This window comes from Coregonus lavaretus (genome assembly GCF_964263955.1).
Source record: "Coregonus lavaretus genome assembly, chromosome: 27".
Classification (NCBI taxonomy): Eukaryota; Metazoa; Chordata; class Actinopteri; order Salmoniformes; family Salmonidae; genus Coregonus; species Coregonus lavaretus.
Window position 1 is genome coordinate 9964050 of NC_140014.1, and position 15983 is coordinate 9980032.

A 15983-nucleotide genomic window follows, 5' to 3' on the forward strand; every position below is an offset into this window, starting at 1 on the left:
CTAGGGTGGATGGACAAGAGACCTGTAACATAATTCATGCAAATTAGTATCGTGACATGAAACAGTGAGAACAAAAACTACACGACAACCATAAACTACCGTCAAACATAAAAGGTTTATTTTTGAACACACGGTAAAGGTTTGGGAAAAAGGGCTGAGCAGGACCCAAGAAATGAAACAATAGTGTAAAAAAAACCTAAACTGATCTTGCCTGCCTCAAGAACCGCTAAGCTACTGCTAATCATACAAAAATACAGTGGGTGGTCCGCTCAAGTCTAACCAGTGTTTTTAGACAGTTTTCTTCTTACGGGTAATGTATGCCCAAGGGCAACTTGCTTAAATTCCCCTTTTCCCAGAAACACACAACAAAGTTACCAAACAGAGTAACCAGCAAATGAGTGAGTACACAAAACACAGGACACCACAGTATCCGTACTCACATACTGAAAATAGTATTCTCTCAACAAACACAACTGACTGGCTTTTAAACAATGGGATGTGTGATTGACAAACCAGAAACAGGTGGTGCAATGCAGAGGAATGTCCACTGATTGGTCCACCTCAGCAATCAGCAGACACCCCAACGACCACCAATCAGGAACATACAGGACACCTGTGATTAGGGCAGAAGGAGAGGAAAAACACAAAAAGACACAGGATACCTGTATCCGTAACACTCCCACCCTTAAAAGAGCAAACCACAATGGTTTGCGACACACGTACCATCACAACACCCAAAATTCAACGATCAACAGCATCCTGACGGGATAACAAAAAACCTAGTTCTTTAAACACGAGACAAAGCATCTGCCAACACATTATCCGACCCCTTTTTGTGGTGGATCTCCAAATTATAATTTTGCACTACAAGTGCCCAACGCATAAGGCGTTGGTTTTGGTTGTACATCCGGTGGAGAAAAACCTAAGGGGTTATGGTCAGTATACACTATCACTGGTAATGCACTGGAACCAACATAAACTTCAAAGTACTGCAGAGCTAACAACAAAGCTAGAGCTTCTTGTTCAATGGTGGAATAGTTTGTCTGACACTTGTTAAATTGCTGTGAAAAATAGCAGACAGGATGGTCCACTCCACTCTGGTCCTGCTGCAGTAGAACAGCACCTCTGGCACTTGCATCTACCTCCAGTTTAAACGGTCGTTCAAAATCTGGCGCAGCAAGAACAGGAGTACTACATAAGAGTGCTTTAGCAGTGTTGAAAGCAGTACGACAATCTTCAGATCATACAAATTTTCTCACCGGACTGAGCAAATCTGTTAATGGAGCAACTACCGCAGAGAATTTTTTACAGAAACTACGGTAGAAGCCAACCATCCCTAAAAAGCGGCGTAGCTCCCTTCTGGTGGTAGGTGCGGGAAATGCATTTATAGCTGAGACCTTGGCATCTACAGGGCGCACCTGACCAAGGCCGACCTGTTTACCAAGATAAGTAACAGTGGCCTTCCCAAACTCGCACTTTGCTAAGTTCAGGGTTAGAGAAGCGGCTGCTAGACGTTCACACACTACCCTTAGAATGTTAACATGATCAGACCACTCAGTTGAATAAATTACCAGATCATCAAGGTAAGCACTACAATTAGGAACTCCAGCCAATACTGTGTTAACCAGGCGTTGGAAAGTGGCTGGTGCGTTCCGCATCACAAATGCCATGACAGCATATTGTAGGAAGTGATCGGGGGTCACAAAGGCAGAGATGTCGGAGGCACGTGAGGTTAACGGCACCTGCCAGTAACCTTTTAGAAGATCTAGTTTGGTTACATAAGTAGCAGCACCAACAGTATCAATACAGTCATCCAATCTGGGTAACGGGAACGAGTCGGGCACTGTGACAGCATTGACCTTCCGATAGTCCGTACATAATCTGCATGTCCCATCAGGTTTAGGAACCAGAATGCATGGAGAACTCCAAGGACTTGAACTTGGCATAGCCAGGTTATTCTCCAGCAAATAACTGACCTCATCCCTCATTATCTTTCTTTTAGAGACGTTGACACGATAAGCATGTTGCTTGATAGGTGCAGCGTTTCCAACATTAATGTCATGTTCTAACACATTTGTGCATGTAGGAACATCATTAAAAAGACATGGAAAGCTGTGTAATAGTCTCACAATATCATCTGACTGTCCGTCCGTCCGTTAAATGAATCAGGCTTGACAGGAGAGACAGCAGCATCTCTGAATTGGGCAATCTAGCACACTGCTGCTGAGTATTGCGCAACTCCAAACCATCTCCGTCCACATCATTAACATGACCTCCCACTACAGCCGTAGCAGCAATAGAGACAGCCGATTCGGCCAGTTTCTCTGGACTGTCTATCTGAGTGACGGGTCTGGTATGGTTTGTCTTCAACATGTTAACGTGGCACACACGAGATTGGCGTTTTCTATCAGGAGTCTGTATCACGTAGTCAGTTTCACTTAATTTCTTTTCAATTACATAAGGACCAGAGAAACGGGCTGACAATGACGCTCCTGGCACAGGCAACAATACAAGAACTTGGTCACCTGGCTGCAGTGAACGAGAAACAGCCTGTGTGTCATAGTGTCGTTTCATCCGTCTCTGTGAGGAAGACAGCGCTTCCTTTGCTAGAGTACAGGCACCATGTAGGCGCTCACGAAAGCGACTAACGTAGTCCAACACATTTTCACAACTCTTGTGATAAAAACTGATCCTTAAGGACTTTCATAGGTCCTCTCATGGTGTGTCCAAACACCAGTTCAGCTGGGCTGAGCCCTAAGGATTCCTGTACTGTCTCACGGACAGCAAACAAAACTAGAGGAACTCCCTGATCCCAATCCTTCTCAGATTCCAAGCAATATTTACGGAGCATAGACTTCAGTGTCTGATGCCAACGTTCAAGCGCACCCTGAGACTCTGGGTGATATGCGCTTGACACACGGTGTGTAACTGACAAGGATTTTAACACTTGTTTGAAAAGTTTAGAAAGGAAATTCGTACCCTGATCAGTTTGTACCACCTTAGGTAACCCAAAAGTTGAGAAGAATTTGATCAACGCTTTACTCACCACCGGAGCAGTAATCCGTCGCAGAGGAATGGCCTCTGGGTACCTGGTGGCCACACACATAATCGTCAACATAAACTGGTTACCAGATTTTGTCTTTGGTAATGGTCCAACACAATCAACCATCACATGTTCGAATGGTTCACCTATGGCCGGTATGGGACAAAGAGGCGCGGGAGGAATAACCTGGTTCGGTTTCCCAGTTACTTGACAGGTGTGGCAAGTCCGACAGAACTGAGCCACATCTTGTTTTAAACCAGGCCAAAAGAAATGTCGCAAAACTCGATCATAAGTCTTGGTGACTCCCAGATGTCCGGACCACTGGTGATCATGAGCGAGGGATAAAACATTTTGTCGAAAGGCTGTAGGAATCACTATTTGGTAAACAGCATTCCAATCTCCGCCAGCGTCAACATGGGATGTCCATTTACGCATGAGGAGATTACCATCAATGAAGTATGCCATGTTTTTCTTCTTTAGCTCCTCCTCTGAGACAACACTAGAAAAACATTTAGCCAGGCTAATGTCAACCTTCTGGTTAGCAATCAGCTGCTCACGAGTGACTGGTAACTGTATTGCCTCAGCAACAAGTTCCACATTCTTCTTCCTTTCTCTGGGCTGTTGGTCAGACTGCACCAGCTTACCAGAGGTAGCACCCGAGCTATCCTCTGTGTCACACTCTCTGAATAGAATCGTGTTCGACAAATCTATCACGTCACCCACTTGTCGTGCTTGAGCACGTGTGACAGCACAAGCGGGGAACACATCTGGATAACCCTGTGCCAGCTCCTCAGAGAGAGACTGGTCACTTTTATCCAATACCTCCAATACGGGTATCACCTTTCCTCCGGCAATATCGTTGCCCATTATAAATGTCACACCTTTTACTGGCAACATAGGACGTACTCCAACTCTGAACAATCCACTGACTAACTCAGAGTGTACGTTCACAAAGTGCAATGGCACGGGGACGAATCCCATTTCAATTCCTTGTACTAACACACTGGAACCACAATATGTATTATTGGACAAGGGCAACACATCAGATAGTATGAACGACTGTGCCACACCAGTATCTCTGAGGATTCTAACTGGACGCTGAGACGCTTCGTCATCTGATATGGAAACAAACCCCTCAAAAATGAACGGTTCATAACTGTGATCTGGGACTGGGACAGGGACTTTCAAACCACATTCACTATGAGGCCTCTGTCTTGATTCCGGCCTTACAACCGTACGAATCAGCCCAACACCCGTTGGCGGCCTGGCGTGCTGAGGCATCCCCTGTTTGCGTTTTAGCAGAAAGCAATCATTAACCATATGTCCCACCTTATGACAATAGAAACAGTGACGCACATCTTTTGGGCGTGCTGGATGTACTGCTGGTCGACTAGGACGAAAAGTTAACAACTCTGCGGCCCTGCTCTCCGTACGAGCCGAAAACACACTCTTATGCGTCAACACAAACTCGTCTGCCAATACAGATGCTTCCGACAGTGAGGATACTTTCTGTTCGTTCAGATAAACTACAATGCATTCGGGTAAGCAATTTTTAAACTCTTCTAACAAGATTAATTCCCGTAGAGAGTTAAAATCAGTTACCTTACTAGCACTGTGCCATTTGTCAAACAGATTTCCTTTGTCTCTAGCAAACTCCACATAAGTCTGAGTAGAAGCCTTTTTATGAGACCTAAATCTCTGTCGATATGCCTCAGGAACCAGCTCATAGGCACGAAGAACAGTAGCTTTGACCACGTCATAATTCAAGCTGTCTTCAAGAGGTAGCACTGACAGAACCTCTTGGGCTTTACCTGTTAATTTACACTGAAGTAATAGGCACCATACCTCTTCGGGCCATTTCAATGCTACTGCTATACGTTCAAAAATACTGAAATAGGAATCAACCTCTGACTCCCTAAAACACAGGTACCAAGGTGATCTGTCTACTAATATCAAAAGTAGCAGATGCCACAGCTGGTGAGGACAGCTCACTAGAAGACATAGTATGAGGAGAGACTAACCTCGCTGTTTCTGCCTCTAGTTCCATTTTACGCATCTCCAGTTCCATCTTACGCGTCTCCAGTTCCTGATCAAGCCTACGCATCTCCAGTTCCATCTTACGCGTCTCCAGTTCCTGATCAAGCCTAATTTGTGCCCGCTCTTCCGCCTCCATTTGGAGCAGTGTCGAGCGGACATCCATCCTGGCATCACTGCCAGTCAGTGGGGAGGGTGGGTCAAAACGGGGCAATGTGGCTTGAGCCTTAGCCTCGTCCTCAGACACCGACGGGCTTACAGGAGCAGCAGCCACATCCCCTACAGGAGCAGCAGACTCAGGCGGCGGTAACTCAAGCACTCGCTCATTCAACAATATCTCTAACACTGCTTTCCTAACTTCTGCTTTCACTAAAACCCTTGATATGGGTACAGAAAAGTGGTCAGCCAAAGCCTGTAGATCCACTCTACGGCAATTCTCAAAACCCTCCCACGTAGGGTTTTCCAAAAATGCATCCAACTCAAAAGTAGCCATCCTAAACTAGCAACACGAGCCGACGATTACTGAACACAAAAAAAACAGGTAGTTACAGCTGCCAAGCTCAACACTGAACCAGACACTAACTAATTTGCATGAGTATCAATGAGATATATCCCGGACGAGCCCCCACATTATGTTACGAACACCGTGGCTTTGAACGTCTAGGGTGGATGGACAAGAGACCCGTAACATAATTCATGCAAATTAGTATCGTGACATGAAACAGTGAGAACAAAAACTACACGACAACCATAAACTACCGTCAAACATAAAAGGTTTCTTTTTGAACATACGGTAAAGGTTTGGGAAAAAGGGCTGAGCAGGACCCAAGAAATGAAACAATAGTGTAAAAAAAACCTAAACTGATCTTGCCTGCCTCAAGAACCGCTAAGCTACTGCTAATCATACAAAAATACAGTGGGTGGTCCGCTCAGGTCTAACTAGTGTTTTTAGACAGTTTTCTTCCTACGGGTAATGTATGCCCAAGGGCAACTTGCTTAAATTCCCCTTTTCCCAGAAACACACAACAAAGTTACCAAACAGAGTAACCAGCAAATGAGTGAGTACACAAAACACAGGACACCACAGTATCCATACTCACATACTGAAAATAGTCTTCTCTCAACAAACACAACTGACTGGCTTTTAAACAATGGGATGTGTGATTGACAAACCAGAAACAGGTGGTGCAATGCAGAGGAATGTCCACTGATTGGTCCACCTCAGCAATCAGCAGACACCCCAATGACCACCAATCAGGAACATACAGGACACCTGTGATTAGGGCAAAAGGAGAGGAAAAACACAAAAAGACACAGGATACCTGTATCCGTAACAGTTTCAATGTGACTTTCATGGTTTTTCCTTTTAAGGCAAAGTTGGGGTTCATAAAGTAAGAAAAGTGAAGTGCCCTATCAAAACTTTCATCAGTCTCTTTGCTAAAACTCTCATTTTGTATAGTCTTAATGACAAACACTATTTAAGATGCCTTGGGAAAATCATAATTCATCATATTCCCTGAGGTGTTTTTGGTAAATTAGGTTTTAGCTTGAAATCCCCCCTTCTCATGGCTCCTTTTAAGCTTGTCCATGTGGCTATTGCTCTTGTGATAGATCCCGTATCAACAGCCAGCCATTTCTCAATGGTGCACCCACAGTCTGGTGTTGCTTGATGCATTTCTTTTCTTATTATGCTGACAACCTTTATGTTAATTTCCAGTCTTGAAAAAGAAAACATTGCATCGTTGAGCATTAATTGTTTAGAAATAGAAAGAGCTGAAAGCTCTTCGTCCAGAAAGTAGTTTGTTTTATTTTTCATAGTAGGGAAGCAATATATAGGTAAACATGTTTTCTATACAATATAATGCATGTCAAATCATTTTAGTTGGGCATCTAATTGAGGTACAGTACATTCTGTTTCATTCCATAGTAGCTCTGTGACTTAATCATAACACAGACAGATCATCCCCTTGCTAAGGGAGGGAGAGAGTGGACAATATATTTTTTATATATCCCATTTAGCCTATTCTCTGACTACTTATTCCAGCCACTAAGCTCATGATAGAGTGGGTAACACACATGCACTGTATGCTCATAAAGTACTGATGTCGAGTGTATTATGTCTCTCTCTGGTCTTAGTAGAGACAGAAGTGCAAAATGCAATGAGAATGCACCTATAACGACACAGGATGAGACCCAGATGCAGACACAGGAGGCAGATGGTTCGAGTCTCTGATATGTATTAAAATACAAGAGGCAGGTCGAGGACAGGCAGAAGTTCGTAAACCAGGTCTGAGTCCGAAAGGTACAGGGCGGCAGGCAGGCTGGAGGTCAGGGCAGGCTGAATGCTATGGCAGGCGGGCTCAGTGTCAGGGCAGGCTGAATGGTCTGGCAGGCGGGCTCAGTGTCAGGGCAGGCTGAATGGTCTGGCAGGCGGGCTCAGTGTCAGGGCAGGCTGAATGGTCTGGCAGGCAGGCTCAGTGTCAGGGAAGGCTGAATGGTATGGCAGGCGGGCTCAGTGTCAGGGCAGGCTAAATGGTATGGCAGGCGGGCTCAGTGTCAGGGCAGGCTGAATGGTATGGCAGGCGGGCTCAGTGTCAGGGCAGGCTGAATGGTATGGCAGGCGGGCTTAGTGTCAGGGAAGGCTGAATGGTATGGCAGGCGGGCTCAGTGTCAGGGAAGGCTGAATGGTATGGCAGGCGGGCTCAGTGTCAGGGCAGGCTGAATGGTATGGCAGGCGGGCTCAGTGTCAGGGCAGGCTGAATGGTATGGCAGGCGGGCTCAGTGTCAGGGAAGGCTGAATGGTATGGCAGGCGGGCTCAGTGTCAGGGAAGGCTGAATGGTATGGCAGGTGGGTTCAGTGTTAGCGCAGGCAGAAAAGGTCTGAACCGGGAGGACTAGAAAACGGACTAGGAAAAAACAGGAGTATGGAACAACACGCTGGTAGGCTTGACGAGACAAGACGAACTGGCAACCGGCAGACAGAAAACACCGGTATAAATACACAGGGGATAATGGGAACAAATGGGAGACACCTGGTGGGGGGTGGAGACAAGCACAAGACTGGTGAAACAGATCAGGGTGTGACAGCACCTGTATTTTATCTATCCCAAGCTAGACATTGCTTTTATAATTATACTTCTCAGCCAGGTCCTATTGAAATGGAGAACAGATATTCCTTAGATAAGTTATCAGCTCATGTCTTACCCCACCTTATCTGTTTAATTCAATTAGACTTGAATTGAAATGGAAAGAGATAATTTGACTTTGAAGATGCCACAATGTATGCCAACATTGTTATCTTGACCATAGTTTCATTTCCATCTCATTACTAAGAAGGTAAACAAACAGGAAAGGTAGCATTTTTCAGTGAGGAGGTTGTGTGTTTCTAAACATTATCGCTAGGTATTTTCTTTCCTAATCACCATCTCCTAGAGTGAAGGCTAGGCTACATCAAAGCTTCAGTGAACTCCCAGAGTACTGTGGTGTGTGGGTGGTAGAGGGCTGGATTGATTGTTTCCAGATTGACCAGAGTAATCAATAGGTCATGATCACACACATGCTGCCGCAACTCCACTCAGTTGATTTGAACTGTTATACAATCATTGTCCACCACAGGTGATTTTAACTTTACGAAACATGAATGATCCTCTGACTGTATAGGCTAATGTGTGTTAACCTCAACACTTTCCAGTCGTAACCTAGAAATCATTGTTGAGGCCAATCTAATAAAAGCAGATCAAATGTAGTTTACGAAAGATCAATCATGAAGGCTGGTCTGAATGCTCGTTTAACTTCATCCGGGAAGCATAACATCATTCACTTTTGTTTCCTATTCTACGGGCATAGTGGGAATGAATACAAACATCATCATCCTCAGCATAGCATCTTGTTGCTTCTCTTCTTTCCTATTAGCCATGTGTGGAACGTCCTTCACCTACAGTATTTACCTTACAGCCTATAAGCACGGCACAATAATGCACATTCCTCACACTTGCTGTTTAACCTATGGGCTCACTCTTGCAATTAGCACCTTCCTCTTTCTCAATCAATGGGTGTAATTCTTGGGATGTATTTATACTGTATGTCAACTTACCCCTGTTCTCTCACTTGCTGTTTTTTGGTAACAGTTTTCAATAACCATCCACCTCACCACCACCAGCAGCTATAATAATCTTAAGGCCCGTCATGTGGGGGGGTTCGATGCCAGCAGCCCTGCATAGGGCTACCTGCCATCACATCATCTGGCTCCGAGGATCTTCCCTCGGAAACGAGGTCATTCCCCAAACTATTTAATAAAATGTCACATTGCAGTCCGTCTTTGTTGTTCATTCAGTTAAGCCTGTACTCGATTGAACAGCAGGGACAAATGCACCTAAATAGCAAGCAGAAAATAGCCACTCAGTGTTGGGTCCCCATTACAGAGCCAACCCTGTCCTGTGTAATTGAACATAATGTTTTTTTATGAGTCCATTCTCTGATCATCATTCACCATCATTTATAAAGAAGTGCTCTTCAATGTGACGCTGCAGGCACTGACTGGACAGATACGGAAGCAATGAAATGATCGTTTGGTGGCGAGTCGTTTGGTTGAGACTTTGTCACGACCCAAGTGGGAGCGTAGTAAACGATCCTTTCTCCCGGGTTGCTCTATAAATTATAGTTTAAAAAAGAGAAGCAGTAATGAAATTGATGCAGGTTGTGGCATGGAATTGCCGCCCAGCATGGTAGAAATAATAGGCTACCTCCATGATGCATAGCCTAACCCGGGAAATTAAGTTTCCTTTCGAGGTGTGGGACCGGACCTACTGGATACAGAGTTTTTCACAACAACAACAAAAATCAGGTTGCCTTGGCAATGTAAGTGGCCAATATTGAGCATCAGAAAGCTACAAATGAATGAAAAATCATGAATGGTTGTCTCTTTCAGTTGAGGCAAGACTAAATGTGAGTTTTCTTGGAACAGCCCAATGAGAAGTCATAAGGAGTAATAGTGCAGAACAGGACTTTACCACACATTGTACAGATGTAATGCTTATAGTGATGGCAATTTCAGGAGCAAAGATACCCATACATACTACAGTCATGATGCCAGTTTGACTGAATTTGTATAGTCAATTACTCTCTCTCTCTCTCTCTCTCTCTCTCTCTCTCTCTCTCTCTCTCTCTCTCTCTCTCTCTCTCTCTCTCTCTCCAGATGCAGAAGCTGAAGCGCTCCCTTTCCTTCAAAACCAAGAGCATGCGCAGTAAGAGCGCAGACAATTTCTTCCAGCGCAACAACAGTAACGCCAAGCTGTCGACAGAGCTGCTCTCGGACAACAGCAGCATCACGGGCCAAATGAGCGTCATCGGGGTTACGGTGGCCCATCCTGTCCACCATGCCCCCCCTCGCTCAACCTCCAACCTGGTGATCTCTAATGCGCCCCCGGCCATCCCATGTGCCCCCCCTTCCTTGGTCTACTCCCCGGGACGCCACCCCCTCGACATCGACCCCACCGGACACGGCTTCATGGAGCACATCTTCAAGAAGCCCACCTTCTGCGACATCTGCAACCACATGATCGTAGGTAATGGTCACCCTTCCAACCCAAACAAACATTTGCACCGTATTGTATTGCAGAAAACATCAATGCAGATGATCTGGAAGGTGTCACTTATCCAGTGACTCTCGTTGATGTTTTGAAATGCTCCTCTGTAATTACTGCATATGATATTCCAATGATTAAGAGAAAGCATTGTTATGAAACCACCCCTTTCTCTGTGGGCTGTAGGTCTATCCATAAAAATGTGTCAGGGGTTCACAAGTGTCATAGAGTCATACTGTATCCACTAGCTTCATTCCCATAGTGGATACAGTGGATACCTCCCGAGTGGCGCAGTGGTCTCTAGCTGTGTCACTAGAGATCCTGGTTCGAATCCAGGCTCTGTCGTAGCCGGCCGTGACCGGGAGACCCATGGGGCGGCGCACAATTGGCCCAGCGTCGTCCAGGGTAGGGGAGGGAATGGCCGGCAGGGATGTAGCTCAGTTGGTAGAGCATGGCATTTGCAACGCCAGGGTTGTTGATTCGTTTCCTACGGGGGGATAGTATGAAAAAAATAAAAAATGTATGCACTCACTAAAAACTGTAAGTCGCTCTGGATAAGAGCGTCTGCTAAATGACGTAAATGTAAATTTTTTCAAATGTAACCATAGGGACAGTGGAAATGTGTCGGAGCTGTCCAGGAGCTGCAGCATGAACAGGGTGCTTAGTGAAAGAGGTCAGTCGGTCTCTCTGTGTCTGACAGGCAGCACAGATCCATATGGCGGTCCCCAAACAGATGCTCCACCTTCCCTGCCCCCTTGTTAGGCACCATGCAGGCAGGGACCACTGGGAGCTTATGTAACAAGGTAGTAACGAGGGTCGCTTCAGACCATCTGCTAAGCCAGTGTTTGACAGCCTCTCTGCTAGCCAATAAAACAAAACAGACGGTAGGTAAGGACCACGTGCTTTTGGTGTTGTTTGATGTGTTGGGGAGATGGGATTACCAGGGGATTTGTTTCCTCTCTGAGTTTTTGAGAACAATAGTGCTTTATTATTATGTAAAAAGTACTTTGTTATTTTGTATGTCTGTACATAGATTGAGAAGTGGACTTAGTAGATTTCACTGAAGATTTCAATGAACCCAATATTTTTTCTTTCAACACTCATATATGAGTTCTGGACACTTTTTGTTTACTGTATTATCACAAAGGTGACATGAACTTCTAGAGGTTATCATGAAAGTGTATAAACCATGAATGAGCTGTCTGGTCTTTTTAATGCATGGAATGCCCATTCCCCATAGCTCATAGCCCATAGCCAGTGACACATATCGAGTGGCGCTGTGCTGCTCACAATTTGTCCAGCTCTGATGAGAGCATGTTTGATGGTCAACACTGAGACCGCTCCTGGGCTGTGGTGGGAGAGGTCAGCTGATAGCCAAATGAGAGAGAGAGAGAGAGAGAGACTGTTTAATGAGCCCAGGTGGAAGGAGCGTTGGCTGAGGTTCAGCCCAGATGTCTATCTGTCATACTGAGACTTAGTCAGAGAGTCACAGAATGGCAGCCAGAGATGCTATGCATCAATTAAGGGGCCTGATGAACTTTCCTCAGCGATCAATGCATCTCTAATGCCTGTCTAGACTGTAGAAAGTTGGAAAGTAAGTGCGGGTAAGTAAATTAGAAGACCTGTTGAGAATTTTCTGCCAGGAGTCAACAACAACCTTTTTGCACTTTTTGCTTTTGTTGCATAAAATATTTCAGAAAAGACCACGCTATACTCTCTAGCACTCTCTCTCCCCCTCTCTCCCTCTCTCTCTCTAAAGGTGATATTATTTTTTTGACTGGCCCCAAGCACTTGAAAGATGTATTGTGCGTTGCACCCTCAAATTCTGATGGAAATAAGCTTCAGTCGACGAAGGCTTTTCAAAAAGCCATTTAATTGACTAGAAGGCTCCTTGTGTTCCGCGGATGTAGGCTCTCTTATTGAACGTGATGGGAACTCCACAGCAGATGGGTTGCCTCTGATTGAGCACTGCACGTTACTCGGTTATTGATTAAAGGGCCTTGCTGCAAATGACCTATTAAATAATAGTCTACCTTGTTACTGGGGAGTGAATAGGAGAGCTATAGGAGGGTGACAGAGGGTGGAAAGTAATTTACTGTTGAAAATAGGTTATAAATAATCGTCCAGCTTTTACTCAATGCCTCGATATGAATAATATTCTAGCCGTAAGCTGTATGTATGCGTGTGTGTAAGAGTATTTAACTAACAAACTTTGATTTATACAGCTTATAAGGCATGTATGGAGGCTCGTTATGTGCGGGTTGACTCATAACGCGCAGTCCCCGCAGTTAATCCACGGGGTGGACGGGTTTAGGGTCAATAAATATTGTGGGGCTAAAGGGCGGGTGGGTGGCGGACGGTTTGAAAAAAGAGAAACAATACCTTAAAAAATCCATAAATGTATACTTATTGTGCAATTTACATAGGCTACATTGAGGTTTTTCTTTAATTACTTTAGGCTATCTGGTATTAGTGCATAAGCCTAAACTTCAGGGTTTAATTGTACGTGCGCTAAATAGCCTACACAGCTAATCGCCAAATAATGATTTTGGGAAGGGCAGAAAAAGTTAACGTCAAACCACGGATGCAAAAAGGACATTGTCGAAGTTTTAATTCAATTAGACAAAAGCTGCGAAAGGAGAGTTGAAAATAAGGAGAAGGGAGGGCCAGAAAAGTAATGTTTGGGAAAAATTTGGTGAAGTGGTAAAAGAGGATGATAGCAGTGCCGGCTATGTTATGTGTGATGATTGTGAGGCTCTATACAAATTCAACAGTCACAAGATGGGACTTCAAATAGGCCTATGGCATGTCAAGGGAACTATAGCCTACTGTTTAGATGGGTTAAATGGAAACTGAAATCTGGACATTGACTAACCAGAATAAACTCAAATTTTTTGGCAAACTCCAAAGTCCTCTGATAATACTAGTCCCGTGCGAATTGAAATCCCTGTGTTTTGAGAGAAATGTTTGAGTTTGACAGGTGATGCTCGCGGTTTGACCAAGAAAACAATAACTGATTCGATAAATTGAATGAAGTGCTGCGCATAGCCTATATATGAAGGGCCTTTCACAGTGAATTATTTTGTTTATATGTTTTGTGCGAATGAATTGAACATCGCCAAATGCATCATAAAAAAATATTGCGCCTCTGGAATAACGGACATTCTGGGGTAATAAATACATAACCAACGCTCTCTAGTAATACTAGTCCAGTGCGAATAGGGCTATAGCCTTAATAATAACTCCTGCAGAATTAAGCATTTCTTGCTGTAAAATTATACACCAAATGTATGCAAAATTTGGACTTGGGAACAAGAGTGGAGAAATATGATTTATTTACTTCTGCATCTTGAGAGAATGCAATGCTCAGTTAGATACCATCTGTAGAGGTGCTATATTCATCATAAAAGCATCATAAAAGCTGATAGTATTTCAACCACATAAAATATGCATCGAAGCTGAACTGAAATCTTATCAGAAACACGTTGGGTCGTTTTCACAGCTTTCTTTTTCCTTACAACCGGTCAAACTGATGTAATTTGGTAATTTTGCACAGAAAATCTTTCCCGTTTATTTGTTTGTTTTATTGTATTTTCTCTCCAGTCCCTAAACGTCTTTGCTCCGCGAAAGATGACAGAGAAAACTTCACCGATGTCAACTAGATTGAAGCATTCGTTCTGTCTATCTATTACATTATTCTGTTGAGTAAGGGTTTATTTAGTCTTCTAGGGCAAATTATAATGACAAAAGAGAAGCTACATGTAGGCCTATCTAATTATAAACAAGTTGACTAACAAATAGCCTACCAAAATGTCGGACATTATAAGCAGAAACATATCTAAATCAGGCAACAACAAGAAATGCTACACCCTGTCAAAAAATTGTTCTGCAGTCTTTAACTGTAGCCTATAGCGCATTTTCATTTCATCACATATAGTCGGGCGGTTGCGGATGGCTTATTAGCAATTGCGGGCGGGTGCGAGTGAACAAACAGCTGACCCGCGCACTGCTAATGGAGGCGTTATTGCTCCAGGAAAGAAATAGGGAAATATAAAACAACACCATTCTAAGCCAAGAGTTCAAAGAATAGCACCTGCTTAAATCTACAGTGCCTTCAGAAAGTATTCATACCCCTTGACTTGTTCCACATTTTGTTGTGTTACAGCCTGATTTCAAAATGGATTAAATAAATGTTTTCTCTCATCCATCTACACACAATTCCCCATAATGACAAAATGAAAACATGTTTTTAGATATTTTAGCAAGTGTGTTGAAAATGAAATACAGAAATATCAAATTTACATAAGTATTCACACCCCTGAGTCAAAACTTTCTAGAAGCACCTTTGGCGGCGATTACAGCTTTGAGTCATCTTGGGTATGTCTGTATCAATTTGCACATCTGGATTTGGGGATTATCTCCCATTCTTACTTGCAGACTTTCTCAAGCTCTGTTAAATTAGATGGGCAGCGGCAGTGAACAGCAATCTTCAAATCATTCCACAGATGTTCAATGAGATTCAATTCTGGGCTTTGGCTGGGCCACTCAAGGACTTTTACATTCTTCTTCTGAAGCCATTCTAGCGTTGCTTTGGCTGTATGCTTGGGGTCATTGTCCTGTTGGAACGTTAATCTTCGCTCCAGTCTAAGGTCGTTTGCACTCTGAAGCAGGATCTCATCAAGATTTGCCTGTATTTGGCTCCATTCGTTGTTCCTTCTATCCTTACCAGTCTCCCAGTCCCTGCCGCTGAAAAGCATCCCCATAGCATGATGCTGCCACAACCATGCTTCACGGTAGGGATTGTGTTAGACGAGTGATGAGCTGTGAGTGTTTTTTTCCAGACATAGCACTTTGCATTCAGGCCAAAGAGTAAAAATGTTTGTCTCAACAGACCACAGAATATTTTGCCTTTGGTGCTCAGTCTTTCACGTGCCTTTTTGCAAACTCCAAGCGTGATGTTGTGTGCCTTTTTCTCAGGAGTGGCTTCCGTCTGGACACTCCCAGATTGGTGAAGTGCTGTAGAGACTGTTGTCCTTCTGGCAGGTTCAACCATCTTGGCCAAGGAACTCTGTAGTTCTGTCAGAGTGGTCATTGGGTTCTTGGTCACCTACTGTAAGTCTACACCTCCCTTGGATTTCTTTACATTTTATTGTGTTACAAAGTGGGGTTGAAATGGATTTAATTGTCAGTTATTTGTCAACGATCTACACAAAATACTCTAATGTCAAATTGGAAGATATTTTTTTTAAGGTTAATGAAAAAGAAAACACTAATATACCTTGATTAGATAAGTATTCACCCCCCTGAGACAATACATGGTAGAA

The 15983-nt window shown here is 44.0% G+C and overlaps 1 protein-coding gene across 1 annotated transcript in view; it reads left to right on the forward strand.

The window, feature by feature from the left end:
- Positions 1 to 15983, forward strand: part of LOC311102372 (SH3 and cysteine-rich domain-containing protein-like) — a gene marked incomplete at both ends in the record, with an annotated part of 104732 nt that overhangs the window by 5115 nt on the left and 83634 nt on the right. The window contains one exon of the mRNA XM_084143693.1: positions 10272 to 10641. Coding sequence (XP_083999819.1) covers positions 10272 to 10641 — 370 coding nt within the window. The remainder of the gene's footprint in view (positions 1 to 10271; positions 10642 to 15983) is intronic.